At 43.9% G+C, this 25634-nt stretch overlaps 1 protein-coding gene across 5 annotated transcripts in view; it reads right to left on the bottom strand.

Annotated features, from left to right (window-relative positions):
- Positions 1-25634, bottom strand: part of ZNF236 (zinc finger protein 236) — a 102066-nt gene that overhangs the window by 61357 nt on the left and 15075 nt on the right. For 4 of the 5 annotated variants that reach the window (XM_082668487.1, XM_082668488.1, XM_082668486.1 and 1 more), the window contains exons 3-9: positions 25086-25250; positions 15753-15931; positions 13089-13213; positions 12614-12786; positions 10051-10194; positions 7095-7298; positions 5907-6135 (exon numbers count right to left, since the gene is read on the bottom strand). In XM_082668487.1, the coding sequence (XP_082524613.1) occupies positions 5907-6135; positions 7095-7298; positions 10051-10194; positions 12614-12786; positions 13089-13213; positions 15753-15931; positions 25086-25250 (1219 nt within the window). Of the gene's footprint in view, positions 1-5906; positions 6136-7094; positions 7299-10050; positions 10195-12613; positions 12787-13088; positions 13214-13483; positions 13616-15752; positions 15932-25085; positions 25251-25634 lie in introns of those variants that run through there. The other variant, XM_082668490.1, reaches the window with a different exon arrangement.

The raw sequence follows: 25634 nt of genomic DNA, 5'->3' as shown, positions 1-25634 counted from the left end.
GCCATAAAAGGGGAAATCGACAGTAACACATTCATAGTAGGGGACTTTAAAACCCCACTTTCACCAATGGACAGATCATCCAAACTGAAAATAAATAAGGAAACACAAGCTTTAAATGATACATTAAACAAGATGGACTTAATTGATATTTATAGGACACTCCATCCAAAAACAACAGATTACATGCTCATGGAACATTCTGCAGGATAGATCATATCTTGGGTCACAAATCAAGCCTTGGTAAATTTAAGAAAACTGAAATTGTATCAGGTATCTTTTCCGACCACAACGCCATGAGACTTGATATCAATTATAGGAAAAGATCTGTAAAAAATACAAACACATGGAGGCTAAACAATACACTACTTAATAACGAAGTGATCACTGAAGAAATCGAAGAGGAAATCAAAAAATACCTAGAAACAAAGGACAATGGAGACACAACGGCCCAAAACCTATGGGATGCAGCAAAAGCAGTTCTAAGAGGGAAGTTTATAGCAATACAAGCTCACCTTAAGAAGCAGGAAACATCTCAAATAAACAACCTAACCTTGCACCTCAAGCAATTAGAGAAAGAAGAACAAAAAAACCCCAAAGTTAGCAGAAGGAAAGAAATCATAAAAATCAGATCAGAAATAAATGAAAAAGAAATGAAGGAAACAATAGCAAAGATCAATAAAACTAAAAGCTGGTTCTTTGAGAAGATAAACAAAATAGATAAACCATTAGCCAGACTCATCAAGAAAAAAAGGGAGAAGACTCAAATCAACAGAATTAGAAATGAAAAAGGAGAAGTAACAACTGACACTGCAGAAATAAAAAAGATCATGAGAGATTACTACAAGCAACTCTATGCCAATAAAATGGACAACCTGGAAGAAATGGACAAATTCTTTGAAATGCACAACCTGACAAGACTGAATCAGGAAGAAATAGAAAATATGAACAGACCAATCACAAGCACTGAAATTGAAACTGTGATTAAAAATCTTCCAACAAACAAAAGCCCAGGACCAGATGGCTTCACAGGCGAATTCTATCAAACATTTAGAGAAGAGCTAACACCTATCCTTCTCAAACTCTTCCAAAATATAGCAGAGGGAGGAACACTCCCAAACTCATTCTACGAGGCCACCATATCCTGATACCAAAACCAGACAAGGATGTCACAAAGAGAGAAAACTACAGGCCAATATCACTGATGACCATAGATGCAAAAATCCTCAACAAAATACTAGCAAACAGAATCCAACAGCACATTAAAAGGATCATACACCATGATCAAGTGGGGTTTATCCCAGGAATGCAAGGATTCTTCAATATATGCAAATCAATCAACGTGATACACCATATTAACAAATTGAAGGAGAAAAACCATATGATCATCTCAATAGATGCAGAGAAAGCTTTCGACAAAATTAAACACCCATTTATGATAAAAACCCTGCAGAAAGTAGGCACAGAGGGAACTTTCCTCAACAGAATAAAGGCCATATATGACAAGCCCACAGCCAACATTATCCTCAATGGTGAAAAACTGAAAGCATTTCCACTAAGATCAGGAACAAGACAAGGTTGCCCACTCTCACCACTCTTATTCAACATAGTTTTGGAAGTTTTAGCCACAGCAATCAGAGAAGAAAAGGAAATAAAAGGAATCCAAATCGGAAAAGAAGAAGTAAAGCTGTCACTGTTTGCAGATGACATGATACTATACATAGAGAATCCTAAAGATGCTACCAGAAAACTACTAGAGCTAATCAATGGATCTGGTAAAGTAGCAGGATACAAAATTAATGCACAGAAATCTCTGGAATTCCTATATACTAATGATGAAAAATCTGAAAGTGAAATCAAGAAAACACTCCCATTTACGATTGCAACAAAAAAGAATAAAATACCTAGGAATAAACCTACGTAAGGAGACAAAAGACCTGTATGCAGAAAATTATAAGACACTGATGAAAGAAATTAAAGATGATACAAATAGATGGAGAGATATACCATGTTCTTGGATTGGAAGAATCAACATTGTGAAAATGACTCTACTACCCAAAGCAATCTATAGATTCAATGCAATCCCTATCAAACTACCACTGGCATTTTTCACAGAACTAGAACAAAAAATTTCACAATTTGTATGGAAACACAAAAGACCCCGAGTAGCCAAAGCAATCTTGAGAACGAAAAACGGGGCTGGAGGAAATCAGGCTCCCTGACTTCAGACTATACTACAAAGCTACAGTAATCAAGACAGTATGGTACTGGCACAAAAACAGAAATATAGATCAATGGAACAGGATAGATAGCCCAGAGATAAACCCACGCACATATGGACACCTTATCTTTGATAAAGGTGGCAGGAATGTACAGTGGAGAAAGGACAGCCTCTTCAATAAGTGGTGCTGGGAAAACTGGACAGGTACATGTAAAAGTATGAGATTAGATCACTCCCTAACACCATACACAAAAATAAGCTCAAAATGGATTAAAGACCAAAATATAAGGCCAGAAACTATCAAACTCTTAGAGGAAAACATAGGCAGAACACTCTGACATAAATCACAGCAAGATCCTTTTTGACCCACCTCCTAGAGAAATGGAAATAAAAACAAAAATAAGCAAACGGGACCTAATGAAACTTCAAAGCTTTTGCACAGCAAAGGAAACCATAAACAAGATCAAAAGACAACCCTCAGAATGGGAGAAAATATTTGCAAATGAAGCAACTGACAAAGGATTAATTTCCAAAATTTACAAGCAGCTCATGCAGCTCAATATCAAAAAAAAACCAAACAACCCAATCCAAAAATGGGCAGAAGACCTAAACAGACATTCTCCAAAGAAGATATACAGACTGCCAACAAACACATGAATGGGCAGAAGACCTAAACAGACATTTCTCCAAAGAAGATATACAGACTGCCAACAAACACATGAAAGAATGCTCAACATCATTAATCATTAGAGAAATGCAAATCAAAACTACAATGAGATATCATCTCACACCAGTCAGAATGGCCATCATCAAAAAAGTCTAGAAACAATAAATGCTGGAGAGGGTGTGGAGAAAAGGGAACACTCTTGCACTGCTGGTGGGAATGTGAATTGGTTCAGCCACTATGGAGAACAGTATGAAGGTTTCTTAAAAAACTACAAATAGAACTACCATATGACCCAGCAATCCCACTACTGGGCATATACCCTGAGAAAACCGAAATTCAAAAAGAGTCATGTACCAAAATGTTCATTGCAGCTCTATCTACAATAGCCCGGAGATGGAAACAACCTAAGTGTCCATCATCAGATGAATGGATAAAGAAGATGTGGCACATATATACAATGGAATATTACTCAGCCATAAAAAGAAACGAAATTGAGATATTTGTAATGAGGTGGGTAGACCTAGAGTCTGTCATACAGAGTGAACTAAGTCAGAAAGAGAAAGACAAGTACCGTATGCTAACACATATATATGGAATTTAAGAAAAAAAAAATGTCATGAAGAACCTAGGGGTAAGACAGGAATAAAGACACAGACCTACTGGAGAATGGACTTGAGGATATGGGGAGGGGGATGGGTGAGCTGTGACAGGGCGAGAGAGAGGCATGGACATATATACACTAACAAACGTAAGGTAGATAGCCAGTGGGAAGCAGCCGCATGGCACAGGGAGATCAGCTCGGTGCTTTGTGACCGCCTAGAGGAGTGGGATAGGAAGGGTGGGAGGGAGGGAGACGCAAGAGGGAAGAGATATGGGAACATATGTATATGTATAACTGATTCACTTTGTTATAAAGCAGAAACGAACACACCATTGTAAAGCAATTACACCCCAATAAAGATGTTAAAAAAAAGATTAAAAAAAAGCTTCATAATGATTTATACATCACAAGGTTTATGATAAATATAAAAGCATTTGTTCAACGTTTAACCGATACACAAAATACCTCTTAAAATAACAAAGCAATTTCTACTAAAAATATTCCCTCTCACAAAACTGAATAAATCAAATAGTGACAGCTATAGATGGCAGAGTACAATTGGAAATGTAATTAAGGCTAATTTTAAGCTGTTAAGAAAGTGTTACAACTTACGAGACAATAATAGTTTGCTCAGGGTCTTCTTAGGGTATCAGATGGTGTCAACTACTCCTGAAGAGGTATTTTCAGAAACAGTCATTACATTAAACGTACACTGGTCCCTATAAAGTTTTAATCAAGAGGAATATCTTTATATAGAAACATGTCCCCATGATAGTTTTCTCATCACAATATCAGAGAGATGGTTAAAACAAAAAAAGCTGGCTCCAACCTGTAGTAAGGATCACATTTAATCTAAAATTTACTAGAACTACATAAGCTTGCTAAGTGCTCTAAGTACTTCATTTATCCAAGTATCTCAAAAATTAATCTGCATAATCTTTACACTCGATGAACACAACACTCCACATTAAAACAATGTACAATAAGGTTAACTGCAGTTCCATTTTGAAATCTCCACCTAATAATGCTCAGTGCAAAAGAGAAAGCTGTTTCTAACACCTAAAGATATGGGACGGCCCAGGATGAAGCCTCCCTTCCTCGTTACTTTCAGGAAGCCAGGTCTGGCCTTTCACTTGAAGACGTGTATGTTGCCTGCAGCCACATCAGAGCATGTTCATAGGCTCAGCATGACGACTAGCAGTTAACTCGTACAAAACGTTTCGCAAGACCTGTGGGTTTCCATCAGTTTATCAGGGGCACATAGAGGAGACGTTCAAGAACGCACAGCTAAACGTGTAACCTACAAGGCTATCATAGAGCTATTATTAAAAGTATGTGGCAATGGCCCTTTATTTCCTTCTTGCCTCTCTAGATCCCAGGAAAACACAGACAATAAACTGCTTAGATTCCATCATCCTATTTTCACTTGGGGAGACGGGGCAAGACCCAAAGAAAAAGGAGAGTAGGGCCACAATGTTTTGTGGGTTGAGAAACGAGGATCTCACAATCGCACGTTAACAATGAGAAAATACATTCTCTGAAGTGTTAACAGAGATGACAGGGTTACTCCATGCTCTCCAGAAAGAAAGCACTTGCCCCCAAGACACCTGGGAGGGGCAGAGTAGTTATATTCACTGAGAAAATGTTCTCAAAGGAACGCTTTTCCTAAAAGGCAGGAATCTATTTTCTTCAAGAAAGATGCATTAATGCGTGCTCCCATGCAATGAGCCATACTGAGCACCGTGGGGTGTTCGGAAACGAAGGGAATGTGTTCTAGCTGTCCACAAGTGACGTGAGGGGTCGCAGGGGTCCTAAACATTCTAGTCTGCAGGACTGAGAGGGGGAGACCTGTGCTCCTACGATGAGGCACCATGATCTGGCCTCAAATGACCACCCGAGTCTGCACAGAGAACAGGAGAGGAGGGGGAGGAAGAAGACATTCACGATGCAGAAAAGCCTGGGGAAACCCACGTCATTCCGAAGACGTGAGAACGTTGAGAACAGCAGGAATCCAAGTTTACCATAACAGAAGCTTGCAACCAGGTGACCCGGGAGGGAAGACAGAAATGCACGCTGGGGCAGGCTGCAGAGGGCTTGTGGGCCGAGAAACGGAGCAGGTGCCGGAGCAGGTGCGGCAGGAAAGGGCCGGCGGCACTGGGGGACAAAGGGGCAGAGACTGGCGGGAAGGGCTGGAGGGAAGGAGGGGCCTGACAGCAGCGGCGGGACAAGTCAGGAGGGGCCCTAATCACAGGGACCTCGGTAAGTTTAACGAAGTTTACGATAAACAAATGCTATTAGGTAGACGCTATCAGAGACTTCAACAAACATACCACCTTCAGAAGGAAAAAGGAGGGCGTGTTTCTTAAAAACCAGCAATAGGCCACCCAAAGTGTCTAAACCTTAAAGCATACTACAATTACCAGGTAGAAACGGAGATTTCTTCTTTATAATCTTTTTTTCTTTTTTATCCAACTTCTCTGGGCTCTCCTGTTCTTCTTCCCGCTCTGCGGCCGTAGGGTCAGCTGGCTCCCTTGAAACGCTGGGAGCGTCTGGAGTCTGGCCCTGAGCGGCCGCGGCCTTGGCGTGGCTGGGGTCGCTGGGATGCGCTGCAACTGGAATTGAAGACAGCCCACTGTTTTCTAAGGCTTGCTGAGACAGAACAGAACTAGGAGGTTAGGAGGCACGATGCCCACACCTGCCCGCCAAAGTCAATTACAAAGACGCGACCAAGCTTGACCTACGGAACTCTGACTCCACCCCACTGGGCGTTAAGAGCTACATCGCCAAGCAGTCATCTCTGAGCGAAACGCCCAGCCCTTGGAGGCCGAAACATCCCTCCTGATATCTGACATCTCGTCTCCACCCAAAGTCTGGTGTGGCAAGCATTTACAGTTCTAAATTCAAGGGCACTGAAATTAATTCACTTGCCTTTTAGAAATTTTCTCTCAGACAACCCTAGCTGTCTGTACACATTTAGGAATCCCTGGTTGAAACTACAGTGGGGTCACCCTCACGACATCAGCCGTCATGACAACCTGAGATTCTTCACACCCCGGCCAACTTGTCACCACAGAGGTAGAGGGGAGAGGTTAGTGCTCACGTCAGTAAGTAAACAGAGGGACAGGAGAGAGAAGGCTGTCTCTGCTTGGGAATGAAGGCGGTGACTATGGAGCTGGGCGGGGAGGAAGACTCAGAAGAGCCCTCTGCCCTCCGCACGCTCCAGCGCCACAGGAGCAGGGACGCTCACACTGTCAAGACAGGCAGTGCTATCTCCAAGGAGCGCAGTGGGAAAGGAGGAAATATTCCTTACCCTCTGTCAACAAGGGTAGATACAAGGAAGTTCTGAAACGCCTATACTTTTCAAGAAAATTCACTTACAGAGAAAAAATTATAGTTTTAAACTTTGTATTTATCGAGTGATAAATCATTTCAAATACTGCACTGTCCATAAGTACTCAAACAAGCATATTTTGTTTCAATACAGTTTTTCAATGACGACACATTTTGCATGAAGACCCCTTTCCTTTGACAAGACCTGCATATTGCGTTGTCAGTGCTGACGCCCAGCCCCTGACAAACACAGACAGGAGCAGGCAAGTGTGGCTCACCTGTAGGATGTCCTGGCTGACCCCCACCGTGATGCTCAGCTGCTGGCCGGCCTGAGGCGGCTGGCTGCACCCCGCAGGCCCCGGCTCCGACAGCTCCAGCAGCTGCTGGATGACATCGGCCACCGCCTGGGAACTCTGCTGACTCGGAGCAGACGTGACCTGGGCTTCCGCCTGCTGAAGAGGTAAGGTCTGAAACAGCGTGGCCTGAAACACAGCAACATTTCGTTAAAGATATAAACAATTACATTAATTTGTACACCAATTTTTTTTAAAAAGGAAATAAACAGGCATATCTCCCTTATGAGCATTAAAATCCCAAAATTAGTATCCCAAACATGAATTTTTTTTTTAACATCTTTTTTGGAGTATAATTGCTTTACAATGGTGTGTTAGTTTCTGCTTTATAACAAAGTGAGTCAGCCATACCTATCCAAACGTAAATTTTAAATAAAATGCCTCACTGATTTTTAAGTTAGACACAAAATTGGCCCTTAAAAAAATATATTCAATGAATTTTTTCTACTACAATTCAAGTCTTGTAAGCGGCGGTAGAGACTATTGCTTCAAGATGGGGGTGAAGCACACAAGCCTCATCTCCCTCTTAGTCCGTTAAAATGAAGGAGTAAAAGAGTTACAAAATATAGAAAATAAGCAAGAGATCACTGTGGTTTAAAATTTTTCTTTTAATTCTCAAAAAATAGGGGCACTGGAGGAATAAATGCTCTGTAAAGCTACAGCCAAGAACTTGTGAAGAGAGAGCTGATCTGATTCCTCAGAAACCCAGGAATGTGAAACGCATACACAGAAGACAGTAGGGGCAGAGAACTACCCTGCGCGATGCTGTAATGGTGGATAACAGGGCATTATACACTGGCCCGAACCGACGGAACGTGCTCCACCGAGAGTGAACCTTAACATAAACTGTGGACTTCAGTTAATAGCAGTACACTAGTACTCATCCATCAGCTGTAACAAGCGCACCTCACCGATGCAAGGGGCAATAACGGGGGTAATAACTTAGGTGGGCTGCTGGAGAGGGGTCTACGGGAGCTTTCTGTACGTTCCGCTCACTTTTACTATTAACCTAAAACTGCTCCAAAAAATAAAGTCTATTAATTAAAATACTTATCACTGACAATGAATCCCGTCTTCCTCCATAGAAAAGATGGCTATTAGGCACTTACCTTCAGGCAAAAAAATGGGGGATTGCCTCTAAAAGAGATAAAAATGAAAAAACTATTTGGGGAGAGCTAGGGCACCTTTTGTGGCCCTTAGTTCCCTAGATTAAACAAAAAATCGTTTACATTCTGCCACCAGGGACCCCAATTTTAAGAGCTGGTTCCCTGGCCAATTATAAGTAACCCTGGAGTTCAACCAGCTCTGTTCACACATAAAAAGTTCAGAGGCAGGTTTCCTGATGCTCCCCTTCTTAAATGCAGGCAACCAAGAACTATAAGACATCTGAAAGAAGAAGGAGTGGGGAGATGCACAAGAGAGACAATTCAATGACTAGAAGAGAACTTTTAAGAGAAAATGCTGATTAGATTTCAAAGGAAAGTACATCAAACCAGAAAAGAGTATCTTCAAAAAGAAACAATCAGATCACAAGGAAAGATCTCAGAAATTAAAAACCTTACTAGCTTAAAAAAAAATTCAAGGAAAGAATTATAAGATAAAGTTGAAAAAAACCCTCCAAAGTAAAGCACAAAGGTCAAGATTTAGAAAATGGGAGAGGCAAAATGAGACAGTGTTCAGGGGGCTGGACACTGACCCCTAGACAGTCCTGAGAAACAGTACGTATAACCTGACACAGAGCGCTCTTACACACGCAGATGAGGGTAAAAGGTGGCGTGGATCACAGGTTTCCAAACCCCTATACTACATTTTCTGTTTTTTACTGAAACTATAAATTTTAAAAATGATTTGTATTATCATTCCAGGTAATTCACTACATCTACATATTTGATTCGCATACTGCCAAAGGAAATGAATATTTGCTTGATTTATACATTGAAAATTTTATTTAAAAAATACTCAGTCCAAAATAGAATTTAAGACATAATTATTAGACTCTAATTATTCTCCAGTTTTAGAACTTCTTTACAACATCCTCCCTGATCAAGAGTAAGTTGAGCAATCATCCTAAGCTGCAAATATTGTGAGAAAAGAAAAGAAAAAGTAAACACTACATGTGAATCTCATGCTTGGGAACTAAATACAAACTAGGCCTATTTTCTAGTTTGGGAGGAGGCAGCTGCTGACTGAACACAGACTATCGGCTGACAGCACTCATGAGCTACTTCAACACTCCCGAGACCTGTACGTCCAAAGTCTCTGCTGTTGGTTAGGACACCAAACTCTATGCTTAGATGCTGCCATTTATGATCAATTGGGAGGGTAGTAGAAGTAGCAGATCGAGGCTGAGCTATGAAAGCCTACAAAAAAGGAGTAAAAGGGGGTGTGTTTGGGGGTCATACAATTTCAAATACATGTACTGAAAAATACAACTGAGTTTCCCAGAAGTCCAAGGTCTCAGGAAAAAGTATCACTGTCACAGTAGACCTGGAGAAATATTACTTTAAAGAGAGACGTGATTCTTAAAGTATAACATAAGGATAAAGAATATTCAATAATCATCATCAATAACACTGACCATAGGAATTACAATTTCATAAATTAACGATTACATGATTACATTTTGTCTTATTTCTAACCGGTTCAGATGACAGTCCATAAATCAGAATCACGTTAATATTATTCTAACGTTTTTAAAAATTTGATTTCCTCTCACTCCTTAAACAAACAAAAGTAGCACCGTACTTCCATACAGGAAACTTCCATAGCATCTTTACGGTGCTAAATACTATTCTAAATAATATTCAATTTTCAAGGTCATAATTAAGATGACAGATTTTGGTAAAAGAACACCTGCTATCAACCAGCTTACTAAGCTTACCGTTAAAACGTGAGCAGTCTCTGCAGCACTTGTTGAATTCTGTGGCCCACCCATATGCATCTTGCTGATATGAGTGTTCAGGCTACCTAAACTTTTAAATACACAACTACATTCTGTACAATTATAGGTAGGGCCGTTCTTGACCTTAAAAAAGAAAAAAGAAGTTTTTACAATTGTTAGATTAAAATATTTAAATTATGGCAAATCATAATTTATCATTCAATTAAAATGACAGAAATAATCTAACCCTTTATCATACCTTTTCTTATAAGTTAGGTAGGTCTAGAATCAATGACCCAACCCTTTAATCAATATTGCCAGTATGAGATTAATTGAAATTTCAGTCTTTTCTATAAATCAGAACTGGTTAAGTGAAAAATCATAGTTTTCAGTTATTGTGCTCTAGTAAAAAAATGTCTGACATGTTCTCAACTTCTTAAATGGTTAAGCACAGTGTGCAATAATGAAGGCCAGACAGTTAAGATATAATTTTACTCTGAGCCTTGAACATACAAGTCAGGATGGATGGCCACGCAATGTATACATTTTCCATCACCAAGTCCAATCGTCCACGGCGGTGACTGCATTTTTTGGTTTTTTTAATAGTGACTACTTTTTAACACTACGACAGAGCCAAGAGTGGACTACAAGGCAATATCAGGAACAGGGCCACCCAGGCACAGAGGAAGCACCTACAGTGTCCTCTCTGCACTACTCAACAAGCCCAGCCGGCTCTGAACTTGGCTAAGACCTCCACTCCACCTAGCACCTTGCTAAGAATGAACTTTACGGCTTTAGACTCATCACAGGATTAGATAATGTTACAAGCAATCTTTAGAGGTTGCTCCCGTCCCACCGCAGGTCCCAGGGTGTCCCCAGGCTGGGGGCAGGCGAGTCCCCGGCCTTCCCTGAAAGGGTTTCCTAAAGCCGGGAGCACCAACGAGGACGCCTGGGACTGTTATTCCTCAGCAACCTGTACACAGAGGGAGCTCCACGAGAGTCACTCACACAGCCCACATTTGTTCTTCTCAAGTCGGAAGGGAACCTCACGAATACGTACATGCTCTTCCTAGTGTCTCTGGGTCTTAGATAATAAAACTTAGTCTTTAAAAGCAACTTCACTGCATATGAAATTCTCAGTCTCTTTACAAACTATATGAAGTATGTAGGGTTTTCTTCATTTTAGTGTTACTTAAGGATTTACTCCAAGGAAAAAATTAAAAGATATACATATGCTTTTAGGAATGTGATGCTTTTCATCCTCCAAAGTATTGTAGTTATATAAAATAAATGATCCATGATAAAAGTATTTGTGTTGCTTAAATATTTCTTCATAATCTACAGTTAGACTAAATAAGACACCAAATCATGACAATTAACAAGAGCAAAGGTGGGGACTTCCCTGGTGGTCCAGTGGCTAAGAATCCGCCTTCCAATGCACGGGACACGGGTTCGATCCCTGGTCATGGAACTAAGATCCCACATGCCGCATGGCTACTGAGCCCGCACGCCGCACCTAGAGAGAGGCCCACAGGCCACCAGAGAGAAGCCTGCGTGCCACAACCAAGAGCCCGATGCAGCCAAAAATAAATAAATATTTAAAAAAATAATAATAAGAGCAAAGCTGAACCAATTTAAGAGAAATACTTCCAGAGTTTGCAAATCAGTATTACCTGGAGACAACAAGAAAATTAGGAACATCAGTTTGGCTGAAATAGTTAGCTAACATGCAGTGTGGAGGGAAATACACCGACCAGGGCTCTGTTTGATAGAAAATGTGAATGGGCCCATATGCAAGGTCAGCAATACTAGCACCAGAAAAATACTTTCTCCTCAATTTCATTTGTCTCTCAATTTCTTACACTTGGAAGTGTCTGTTTCAGGTTCACTAAAGGGATGACAGAGGTTAACATTCAGATTGACGGACCACAACTAAGAATGGTACTATGATTATTTCCAAACATTTATTCATCAAAGGTATAATACTGTTGGCGAAAAGACAAAAAATAGTATTTTATATTTCTCCCATGTATAATAGGCCAGAAAGGTTCAAATGTGTGTATATATATGTGTGTCTGCGTATATGTGTATGTATGTGTGTATATCTGTGTGTGTATATGTGTGTATGTCTTGTGTGTGTGTATATGTGTGTGTCTGCATGTATGTGTGTATGTCTGTGTGTGTTATTGTGGCCTCTCCCGCTGCGGAGCACAGGCTCCGGACGCGCATGCTCCCATTGCGGAGCACAGGCTCCGGACGCGCATGCTCCGGACGCGCAGGCCCAGCGGCCATGGCTCACGGGCCCAGCCGCTCCGCGGCACGTGGGATCCTCCCGGACCGGGGCACGAACCCGCGTCCCCTGCATCGGCAGGCGGGCTCCCAGCCGCTGCGCCACCCGGGCGGCCCCGTATATGTATTTTTAAACAGGGTCTGCTCTGCACAAATTCTTCGTCTACATTTAAAATGGAGAATTTCTCAGGTTCACTCTTAACTCAAGAGCCATCGTGCAGCCTGTGACGTACTGCACACCTGTGAGGACCACACCCCCAAGTGTGACGCTTACCTCTGAGTGAACTCTCTGCACGTGTGACTGGAGATTCCCTTTCTGAGAAAAAGCGGCAGGACAAAAGGCACAGGCGTGGGGTTTTTCACCTGTATGCTTAATCATGTGAGTTTGCAGCGCCCCCTTCTGGTTAAAAGCTTTTCCACATTCGCTACATTTAAATGGTCTTTCACCTAGAGAGGGAGAAAAATGATCAAAACATCATTCCATACTGTGCCAGCATCTGACGGATTAAAAGAAAATACTTAAGTTACCCACACTCAAGACCCCGAACCTACCCCTCCAGGCAGAACGTTCCCCTGTGGCCGCAGACTCACACGTCTCACTACCTACTCAAAATCTCACAAGTAACACCAAGGTTATCAGCAAACTATGGAAAAGGCAAGATTAAATTTCAGGTCTAGCTGGCTCTAAAGCACCTTTTCTTCCCTTAAGGTCGCACGGGAAATCACCCAAACGTCAACGTATCTCGTACCTGTGTGTATCCTAATATGCCGAGTTAACTGACTTGGCTTTTGGAACGTCTTTCCACAGTGTGGGCATGAATACGTGAATCCACTCCTGTCAATGTTCCGATTATAAGACCTTGTACTTGACACCCTAGTATAAGTAGAGGGAAAACACTCAGTAAGTCGAATCCCTTGTGCCACCACTTCTAAATCAAAATCCTATGGGAAAGGTTAGGCCGACTGGCCATCAGAATGTGCTTTAATGAGAAATCAATCACATAGAAGTGTGTAGGACACACACACACATCCATGGATTAGTTTTGTGTATCAATATCATAAAACTCATTTTTTTGGTTGGGGAGGAGGAGAGTCGGAATGTCTCTTCTAGATAAAGCTTTCCCTGTGATGATCAAACACAGACCTGTGCAGGTGTGGTTTCTACGTCGACACGAGTGTGTGCTGCCTGCTCCAGGCTCCTCCTAGATGCTGATGATCTCCAGCAACTCGGACTCCTCCTCTGTGCAGCAGCCCTGGGCACCTAACTCTCTAGCTGACACCCCTTGAAGGCTCCCGGGCGCCTCAAACCTAGTCAGTCCCAAATGAAGCCCTGTTAATTCTCAGCCTGCTCCTTTCCACAACAGGAGACGGCAGCTCCCAGCTGTGAAGTTTAAACCTTAGAAGTTACACTGGATTCTTCCTTCTCCCTCACCCCTGACTTCAAGTCCATCTCCAGAAGCTGCTGGTCTCACCCCAAAACACCTCCAAAGAAGCTCCCGTCTCTCCACCCTGCAGCCACCAGCGTGGCCTGAGAGCAGCACCGCCATTCTGTGGCCCCGATCCATGGGTCTCCCTGCTTCAACCTCACCCACACAGCAGTCAGGCTGCGGCCTGAAGGCTGGGCAGCCAGATCCGTGGGCCAAACCCTCCCAGGTTTTCCCGCGGCCCTTGGGGTAACACCTGCGTTCCCGGATGGGCTCAGCGCCCTCCAGCTCTGAGACCCGGCCGCCTCGCACTCAGCCCCGTGAGCTCCACTCCACCCCGCAGCCGGCTCCCATCACACCGGCCTCCCCCTGCGGCTCAGACTGTGGCAACTGCCCCCCTCCCCACCCACCAGGCCCAGAATGCCCCCCAGACCTGCAGGGCCGTCTCCCCCTGCTCCTCACCTGGGTCCCACTTCAAACGGCCATCCTAAGAAAGGCCTACATCCGACAGGTGCCTCAGCAACTGCCCATCCCTGGAGCGTCACCCCAGGTGAATCCAATCCTACTTCCTTCTCAACACGCCCACTGCCTGAAGCCTGCGCCGGCTAATCCGATTGCTTGGCCGCTGTCTGTCTCCCCTGCTAAACGGCAGCTCCGCGAGAGGGAGGCAGCTTGCCCGGCCCCTGGAAGGCCCAGGGGCCGGCGCGCTCTAGTGCGCGGTGACCACGTACGCACCTTCAGTTGCCTCTCCAAGACCTTCGGGGACAATCAAAAGAGCCTGTGCTAGAACGTCATCACAATAAAAATCTAGTGTGATAGGACACATGCGTTACATTTGGGGAGTTTAAAAATCGCCGAAATAACAAAGCATCAGGTGGGAACCACATTAGTCAACAACCAGCAATATGAAGGGAGTGGGAAAGACAGGAGAACTTTGATCATATGGAGATGTTCAGTCCACGCTTCCAAAACACAATGCCAAAGAGAATACATAAATACTACAAAACACTCAGGCACTTTACAAACTTTATTAACTGGTGTGGGACCTTTTGCTGTGGTGGTGCTTGTTATTAAACAGTACAGATAGCTCCTAGATACTGGAGCTTGGAAGGGTGGCAAGTTAAACTGATGATAGTGTCATTAAAAAGTTAATCAATACGGGCTTTTATAGTTTGTTGTAGAGATTAGCTCAACGAGTGTGACCACTGATCACCACCATTGGCTAACTTAGCACAAAGGGCCAGGAACAACTCTGCATTTCATATCATTAAGAGAAGGAAATAGCAGTAAAAAATATATAATCAGGAATAGGTCAAATACAAAATTTCGAAGCCATGTTAAGTTTTACTAGGAACAAATGTATATATGTATGTAAATACAGGCGTGGTTGCTAATATTATGAGCACTAAAGCCAGACTACTAGGGCTTAAATCCCTAACACTTGACTTATGGCTGTAAACCCTTGGGAAAGTTACTTGGTCTCTCTAGTCTACCTTTTCTCATCTGCAAAATGGGGACATGAAAGTATCAGGCCTGAAGGGTTGTTTGTAAGGATTAAATGAAGTTTTACTTATATATTTATATACACACTAAGCACAGCAACTGTTCGAACACGTAAGTTCTAAATAGGTAGTATAAATAAACCAATTCAGTAAAAAGGGTGCGAATGTGGCCTTTGTGAATCCTCTCCACACACCTTGTTGCCTGCCCATAACAATGTATTGCCAATATACTCTGTTCTACACCTTTTAACATTATAATATAGCTAAAAACGGCTATCCATACAGTCTGACATTTAAATTTTCGACCTTTTCTGTCCTACTGTAGACACAACACATAACACATGCTACGAAAGACATCCCGACACCACGTGAGATGAGTTGCCCTGTTCTTGCTTCTAACGCAGCCAAGATGTGTAACCAGTCATAGCAAAGCATGCCCATTTTTAAGGTACCGTATAATTTTTTTAGCCCAAGAAAAGGCTCACACCTAATTTTATAATGTGTCTTCATGTGCTCTCTCAGCTGTGATGACGTCTCGAACTCCTTCCTGCAGGCCTTGCAGGCGTGAGTCCGGCTCGCAGCCAGCTCCTGGCGGTGCTCCTCCATGTGGATGGCCAGCTGGCTCTGCAGGGTGAACTCATCCCCACACTCAGAGCAGATGAGGTTCTGCAAAGGCAAAGACCGCCCGTGAGCAGAGCAAACACTTCAGAGCCATCACCTCTTGAAAGAACTCATACTGTAAATGGCTGATACACAAAGGATGCTTTCCTCTGGAACAAACACTATTTCACCTCTCAACAAATAATATCATCATGTCCAAATATGAACATATAAAAATGATTTCTTTCCTGATAGAAACATAGGGAAAAGGATGAGAGAACAATACAATTTCCGAGCAAAGCGAATTGTTTCAAACTGGCTGCTGGGTAAACGGCATTTTGTCCATCTTTGCTGTGAAAACTTTAAAGAGAAGCAGAATGACTTCAATACCACAAAAGTGTCAGGAAAGAATTTAAATTAAGGTGACAGTTTAATAGACTACCTTAAAACAAAATGACAGCTGGTAAATTTTTAAACGGAAACACCTATCCTTCTTTCAATCTGGTTTACGGGTAGTCGATTACGAGAGGTCCGCGACTCTGTCCAGAAGTGCCTGGCTGAGCACCTGAACAGAGCTATGGAATAAGTATAAAATACACACAGGATTTCAAAGACTTACTGAAAAAAAAAAAGGAAGAATGTAAAATAGCTCAACTTTTAACATTTGAATTAGAATATTTTGGATATATTTTCATAAATATATTAAAATAAAATATACTTCATCTGTTTTCTTTTCAACTTTTGGAAATATAGCCACTATAAATTTTAAATTACTCAAATTTCAATTAGGATAGTGCTGGTCCAGATGTTCTGGAGTTGGGCCTTGGTTCACGTGAAGGCTGCCGGTCACCAGCGGTGTGTATCTGGGGGTGTTGACCACTCAAAGTCTGTGAAACAGTGGTGACAGCAATGCCTGCCCTCACAGGGTTGTTATAAAGTTAAGTACAACGGTGCATGTAAGATGCTGAACGGTGCCTGGCACAGAGGAAGTACTCAGTAATGAACTGTTGACTCAGTACAAAGTTCAATGAGTTTACTCATGTGACCTTCTATAATACAATTATTTATTTAAATGATCCAAACATGGAAAAGAATGAGTGTAACCTGTCAATGAGAATAAACTATTATTTCCAAACAACGAAATATATAGCTATTTCTTCCCATCAGACTTTCTCCTAAGTACTCCACCTGACAGTCTCGTAAATGCATGGAAACAGCGTTAACATGAGGCTGTTCACTGGTACTACTCAGCGCATCCTCTGCAGAAAAGACAGGATGAATGGAATACTTTGAGCAATCCAAGAACGACGCCAACTTAAGTAACTTTAAATTAGTGTTACTATATAATAATTTAAGGAAATAATGAACTATCTTGTTAGTATCTTGCTGATAATAAAGAAATTTCTTTCTTGGGAACTATAAAAATTTAAAAACCACCTAACAAAATTTGCTGCCTATCTTGAGTGTAGCACTGGGGGCATCCACACCCTGAATCTGTACAGCAAGGGATTCTCCTTTCACTAATGACTTACAATCACGGATAAACCCTGACTTGTTACCCTCCCACCCGCCCCCTGACTCTTTCATTGCTTTGGCTCAGACCCATCCTCTTTTCAGGTACTTCTTCACCAAATGACAGGTTCGTATATTTCAGGAGCCATCTACATGGATACTACTCAGAAACTGACCAGAATTTTCCGAGTGGAAACTCTGGTTTATGTACAATTTGCTCATACGGCGAAAGCAGGACCAAGCACATGCTGGGCCACAACCGAACAGACCTCGTGGTGGAAAGTTTCGTGCTGCCGCTGTGTTACACCCAGCCAGACCAGGAGCCGGGACGGGCCTCCCTCCCTGCCCAGGACCTGGCACCTCGAGCAAGTCTCTGGGGAGTGCGAGGCCTGTGCGCGGCTGGCGGACGCCCACTGTACCGCGTTCCCCGCAGTCGGAGCTCCCGGCAGACCCTCTAGGCAGAGGCGGTGGCTAGTGCCTGCCCCAGAAGCTGGCGGTCCTGGGGGAATTCCAGTGACCGCTAAGTGGCCAGCAGATCATCCAGGGAAACATGGCATTCGTATCAGCCCCCACCTGGCTGAAGATATAATAACTTTTTAAAAGTCAAACAGAGTATAAAATACGCTAAATACTAACCGCCTTTAGGCTGCTCACCCCGTAACGCTTGCCCTTCCGCCGCCCCTCCCCCGGGGCCACCCACGACCTTTCTCTGTACCCCGTTCCCTCTCCCAGAGCCCCCAGGCTCCAATGCCCAAGCGCTGTCCTTGCCCCTGCCCGGGCTTTCTCAGCAGCCGTTCTTCCTTTCCACGGGAGTCCGCCTCAAAATGGCGCTCAGCGCAGGAGAGAAAGCTTAGCCCACCCCACAGGGCACCGCCCTCCTCTGAGCCCCAGCAGCACTGGTTTCCATCACCGTCCACTGGGCTCATCTCTTGGCCGGTGTCCCCCTGTTCAGAGGCAGGACCAGCTGGGGAGTGGAGGGCCACCTCACAGGGCCCCTCTGCCCCGTGCAGACCGGTCCATCCCACATCACCTGGCTGAGTCTTGGTGCTGCCGGTGGAGAGACTACACAGGCGGGGAGTCAGAACACGCCCTGCTTCTACCCGTCAGAGGATGGAAGGCCGGCTTCTAGCTGGGCTCTCTAACACCATCGGGGGGGGGGCGATCTGGGTGCCACCTCCTTCCGCCAGGAGACGGATGCAAGATTAGCTCCCTACTGGATCCCGGGGGTCAGGGGAGCAGAGGGCCATCTGCTTGCAGGGGACTGCAGGAGAGCAGGCTGGCGTAGACCATCGCTCTCCTCCCAGCCCCGCCGAGCTCTTCAGTGGGTATTTGGCTGGAATAGGGTTGGCAGCGTCAACAAGATTTTCTCTTGTGAGACCACCCTCTTCCCAGTTTGGGCTGCTGGCAACCAATCTTCTGGCGTGTTTTCATCTACGCCTGCTGGCAGAAGGCTGCAGGCTCTTCCAGCACCCTGTCCAGGTGTACAGCAGGCAAAAAAGCAGCTCAGGGGACTCGCTGCCACACGCTCCTCAAGTCCTGAAAGCCCTCAGCTGCCCGCCTCCTTCTTCCCGCCCCCTTCTTCCCGCCCTCAGGAGCCTCTAGATCTCTCGGCTGTGTGATTTCTGTGTATTTTCAGTTGTAAGAGGGGCACAAAGGGTCTACTTCATCTTAGCTGGATTCTTATCGGTTAATTTTAAGTGCAACTAAAGGTAAGGAATTGTTCCTGTAGTCGATACTAATATACCACATTCAAATCAATTAACTAAGAAATGAAAACACAAAATAGGCAAAGGTAGCTAAAATGCATTATTTAACATACATGGACAAGACTGATAATTGTGTTCCAGTATCTATTCCTCTTCTATACGACGATGGGTTTCTTAGCTGAGCACACGGCTGTGTGCCGACCTTCCTAACACTAACCACGCTGTGTGGCGACCGTGCCCCTTCCGCTCGACAGGATGGCAGCAGGCTGATGCTCCGCCCACCTCTGGATCTGGCCTTCCCACAGCAGACGCGCCACCTCCCTCCCTCCCTCCCTCCTTCCGCTGTAAGCCACATGGTACAAGAAACACTCACAGAGAGCAGAGCACGTGGGGTCCCGGACTACCTCGGCCACCCCACCAGCTCTGTACTGTACGACACCAGACTGTTAGGTGAGAGAGGAAAACTCCCAACCTGCACCCGAACACAACCCTTTTTTTTAAAAAGAGCACCCGATTTTTTACATATTGCCAACACATTTTCCCATCAGAAATAAGCACTGCAAACCTTTTTTGTTGTCGTTGTTCTGCTCATGTGAAACCGCTAGTCCTGAATTCCTGTTCAGCATGGGGTTACTAAGGTCAAGTTACTGAATATCACTTCTCAACTTCCAGAGCCTTGTCCCCGGCAGCACAGTGGCGCAAGGGCAAGAAGATAAAGCATTTTCACGGTTTCCATCCCCAGCTTCAAACCAGTTACACAAAAGCCTCCCTTCTGACTATTCCAGCCCTGTTCCTCTCCTGTGATTATTTACTGATCTAAGAGAGAATCTGTTATTTTCCAAGAGAGAAAATAGAAGACAGGTTAGTAGTAATAGAAATGAAAGTCAACTGGTTTCAGAAAATACACGCTTCTCAAAGGCCTTTTGGGGAAAAAAAAAAACTAGGCGTCAGAAACTATGAACTGTTTATGTTCCTCAAAGGCCTTTTGGGGAAAAAAAAAATCTGGAGCCAGAAACTATGAACTGTTTACGCTCCTACAACAGTGAAAGACAAAGACAGCTGGAGCTTCACCACTGCAGCAAGTATGCAGATGAGACCAGGCTGCCCAAGCTGCCGTCACAGCTGCTGCGCATGACGGGGCTGCCACCTCAGGAGACGACGTCACAGCAACGAGAAACCGATACAAGGAAACGGTATAAAGGCAGACATCAGAGACTGTGAGCTCCACTTGGGGGACAGTGTGGAAAAGAATCTGGACAAAGGGTGTGGAAGAGAAAACAGAATGAAGGGAAGGTTTTGAAAATAATGTATAAAAACCTAAGAGTGTCTGGAAATGATGAATTACCGTTATTTCTCTTTTCAGTCATGGAGGAGGTAGAGAAAATTTTTAAAGGTGTATCTGAAGAAGCATTAGGATGGAGCACAGCAGTTTCGCTGGCCTGCATCGGTGGTGTGCGGCTGGCAGAGGTGCGGGGCCCCGGCTCAGGGGCACACCCGCCCTATGCCGTCACCCCCAGGGCTGGGTCCACCCGGGGCGCCAGGACAGTCGGAACGGCTTCAATCATCTGCCCCCACCCCACCCACCGCAGTGAGCCCCCTTGAGGATTGACACACACACACACACACACACACACACACACACACACACACACACACACACACACACACACACACACACACACCCCAGGCTTCACCCCCTTGCTGATGCGGCCTAGACCGCATGTTACATCGTTTCAACCCTCTGCCAACAACTGACTCATTCGCTATCCCATCACAGAACCTTGATGCAAACAACCATCTGACCTCCTACCGGGCTGAAGGGCGCTGTGAAGAAGCCACATGCTCCCCTCCCACCCAACACACACAGATCCGTTCGCAGCCACGACCCCTGTAGTACGTGTAACACAACCCACGTATCTGTCCCTGGTCAGGCTCTGCTCCCACTTCCCAAAAGCAGGCTTCCCACACCCATGCCTCTCTCCACCACCTCATTCTTCTGTGAAGACAAGGCAACGTCTCCATTTCACAGAGAAAAATGAGGTTCTGCAGCCCCAATCCAGCCCGAGAGGGAGGCGGCAGTGACCATAACAGACTCGCAGGGGCCAAGGGACAGCAGACGCCCTCAAGGGAAGACACATGACCCTCGACAACCGTCCCACGTCACACGGACGACTGGCTCAATACCGTTCAGTTTCAATGACATCGTAACGTTGTGAAGCTGGCTTTCAGTAGTCGCTGTGGTTAAAAAGCAGGGAATGAGTGAAAATCAATGTGAAACAGGAAATTGCAGGGTTTAAAAAGCTACAAAGTACCTAATTTACATACAGTAGTTTTTCAAATGGCTACTAAGTTACTTAAGACATAAATACTTATTGGACCTCTTAGATTTAACTGCTTCAGAAAAAGAACTCTTAGCGTTTGGCTCAGTGGAAAACTTGCTGAGACACAGAGACTACGGAAGCTGCAAACGGAGAAAGGGAAAGCTGCCCTAAGCCAGCAGGAAGGGCCTGGACTCCCACTGTCACACCCGCATCCCCTGTCCACCCGAACCTGTCCTCATGCTTTTCTTCTAGGGTCAAAGGCAGAGGTATCTCTTCCGCTCACAACTCCCTTCTCCACCTACTCTCATAGGAAGTCAGTCCTTGCCCCTCCCGATGGAGACGTCTGAAGATGGATTATTACAGCAACGTTAAATTCTTGGGTGTGGTAACTGTTTTGTGATAATGAGGAAAAGTGTCTTTGTTTTTAGGGGATACAACTGAAGTATTTAGAGGTGCAGTAGTAACATGATGCCTGCAACTATTTCAAAATTGTTCGAAAATTCGAGGGGTGAGATCTGGTTTACTTTAAAACCCCCCATGTACTAGGTGAAAACAAAACCAAACCAAAAATCTCATCACCTAATTATTACTTGTAGATGAGGTTGTACACCTGAAAACTCAGAGAATCTGGTAGAACAGCAGGCTACAAAACCAATATACAAAAATGCACTGATTTCCTATAGACAGATAACAAATAATACATGTTTGAAAGAGCCGTTACATGATATTTAAAAAAAAAAAAGAACAAATTTAAATAATGTGCTGAACCCATCTGAACAAAACATTACTGAATATTTTGACAATAAAGATTCAATATTTTAAACATGCTCAATTCTCCCCTTTAACAATCTAAAAATTTAATGCAATCAAAATTAAAATACCAATTAATTTTTAATTAGGCAAAATTCTAAAGTCCACATTAATAATAAACCAGAAAAGTAAAATAAGAAACATACAAACATTTGTTTATCATTACAAAGAGAAATACAGCAAAGTCACACTGAAAACCAAGAACGTGGTCCCAGGAATGGGGCAGGGTGACAGAAAGGAGCCAGTCTCCTGAGTGCCCCTTGTTTGTTTCTTTTTGACGGCTACTACTTACTACCCTAATGTTCAAAGACTACCTCCCCGGCCCTCAATCCCTACTCTGCCTGCATGGGGCTGTCTCTGGTCTTACAAGCCCGACCCTAATTGAGGGCAGTAAACTGAGGGCCGCAGATCGTAAGAATGGGAAGGGGGCCTAAAAGAGAAAGCAAACGAATGCAACAACCCTGTACTGACCTCAGATCCGGAACGCGCTTCATGTACAGTGGTTTGGGCCAAGCAACTGTGAAACGACTTCCAGTGTTAACACAGGACCACCGAGCACACGAGGGGAGGGGCGTGCGCACTGCTGGGAGCCCCGCCCCGCCGTGGAGGAAGGGACACACAACCAGGAACTGGGGGGCAGGTGGGCGCCCTGTACGGAGGGGCTGGGGTTGGAGGAATGAGTGTGAACTCAGGATTTCTGAAATACAGGTGCGCCCTACATCTTGTGGACCTGCATTAGAAGACACGGTGGGATTTTAAAAAATGGTGATTGTACACTTGGGAAGCATTTCTAAGCAAATCGTAAGAGCCAGAACCCGTCAATGAATAGACTGCTCACTGCAGCTACACACAAAGGGCAGAAACAACCTGTGCAGAGACCTGCTGATTATGACACGGGTGTACACAACGCATACAGTGTAACACCATGCGGCGGCTGCAACAATACCTAAGACAGAGCCAACTGAAGAAAAAGCACAGAATACTGCTACTGCGTGGTATTACCGGGGATGCAGAGATGTGTACGCGCACTGAAAGCCCCTGGGAGGATGCAGAAGAGACCGCTGTGCAGGCAGCTCCTGGGAGGAGGACTGAAAGTCGGGCCTGATGGAGACTTAAGTCTCACTCTCTAACCCTTTCTCTGCTGTCTGAGTCTCACTGTGTGAACTTATTCCAAAATTAAACACGTTCTGCCTTTTAAAACGAAAACAATGGCCATTTCTGGACAGCGCTACAGCTGAGTGAGACAGGCAGGCCTGCAGTCTGCAGGAGAAGGTATAAAGCAGCATGCGCTCTCGAAAACATAACGTGGCATTCTATAAAGAACTTGAAAAAGCCTTGTTAATTCAGTAAATCCAACTCTAGGAATCTATCCTAATGAAACGATTAAAGATACATGCAAAGATGTACTGTTTATAATACTGAAAAAGTATAAACAACTTAAAGGTTAAATAATAAAGGAAATGGTAAAAATATCATGATGCTATATCCAGATGCTGAAGACTTTAATAAAGCAATTTAAAATAGTGACATGGGGAAAACACTCATGATTCAGTAAGTGAAAGAGGAAAAGATGTATTCACAATGTATTAAAGGAAAAGAGTGGGTTACAAAACAGTATGTATTTGCACTAAAAAAAACTATCCTTAAGTATATAAACTATTATGGGAAGTATATGTCTAGCTAAAAAAAAAAAAAAAAAGCCTGAAAGACTACACAGCTGACCCTTGAACAACACCAGGGTCTGGAGCGCCGACCCCGCGCGGTTGAAAATCCGAGCATAACCTCAGGGCGGCCCTCCACGTCCACGGCTCCCCACCCTTGGAGTCAGCCAACTCCGCACCACGTAGTACTGTCATACATACTGACTGAAAAACTCCACGTTTAAGTGGACCCGCACAGTTCAGACCCGCGTTGTTCAAAGGTCAGCTGCATATGCGTTCTCTCCCACTGGTGTGATTATTGGTTCTTTTACATTACTTTTGTTAATCTTTAGTTTCTAACTTTTTCCAAAATAAACATGTATTACTTATACAATAAGATTTTAAAAGATAAAAATAAATTATTTTATATAAAAAATTAAAGACATAAAAAAAGGGCACAAACCGATATACAAAGTATAATAAACTCAATTTTCAGGAGGCAAATTTTATATATGCAATTTAAACGCTGTATGTTTTTCTGTCTCTGGAGGAAACTATACCAAATAGTTATCTGTAATTATCCCTGGGTGACTGCTTTTTACATTTGCATTTCCCTAGCTTTCTATGGTAACAATGGGGGGTAATACTTTAAGCAACAGCCATGTATACGTCACAGTGAGCCCACCCGTCCCAAGAGCAGGCAGGCCTCTCTGGTGCACACCAGCGGCACGTCCCTGTCATCCTTCACTCTGTCCCAAGACTAGGCCTGTGGACCTTTCAGGACTATTCACTGTGGTGCATAAACTGCTTTGGGTCATCATGAATTTCCTCTCTTCTCCCAAATTCCCACGTGTCAGGGGATCCAGGAGCCAAGCAAGGAGATTCTACCATCTTCAGAGGCAGAAACTTTACTTTTGACCACTCAGAATCCTAAAAAAGTTAATTTTTATTAAGAAAAAAAGAGTGCGGGGCACCTCTGCCAGCCACTGTGGACATACTTTGATCCCCACAATATACTACACACTAAAATGTCTCTACCCCAAGGTGTTGACATGACCCCGAAATAAACACTTTACCAGTGACCTGAAGACTAGCCAAGGCAAATTTAATGATAACTGACTCCTTGAAACCTATACCAAAGGCTTTTTAAAACTAGTTTAACCCTAACATCCTCCTAAGGATCAGATGCATTTTAAAAATCCGTGAACAAAGTATAGGCTGAAATAATTACCTCTTCCTTTTCATGCAGCATAACATGTGCTTTGAGACTAGCCACTCTGGAGAATTTCTTGTTACACACGGGACAGGTAGGATCCTCCCCATTGTGGGTACATTTGTGAAGTGTCAAGTTGAACTCAACATTAAAGGTTTGGGGGCACTGGTCACATCGATGTGGCTAGGTGGAGAAAAAAGTCGAGAAGCACTGAAACACAATCTTTCCACAATGAATGTCATTCAAATATTAACAAGCACCATAATCCACAGATAAGTTTTCTAAGGAACTTCTGAAGTCCTTCTGGACCTGAAGTCAATAAATCCAAAACGGACACAGTAAAGCTCCTTACAGTATTTCTCAAAGGAGTGTAAGGAGACACCACATCTATGTAGAAAATATTTCTAATAAGAAATGCTGCATATAAACGTATCAGAATGTAGCCACTATGAAAATAAAAGTGAGACACTTCAACTCACTGGGTGGGATTTTTTCCCTTCTTTTATGACAACTCCACTGCTGTAAACAAAATCACTTCAAGTAAACTAAGTAATTGTGAAAACTTTC

This window comes from Grampus griseus, assembly GCF_964374135.1.
Source record: "Grampus griseus genome assembly, chromosome: 12".
NCBI lineage: Eukaryota > Metazoa > Chordata > Mammalia > Artiodactyla > Delphinidae > Grampus > Grampus griseus.
This window is presented reverse-complemented; position numbering and strand designations above follow the sequence as displayed.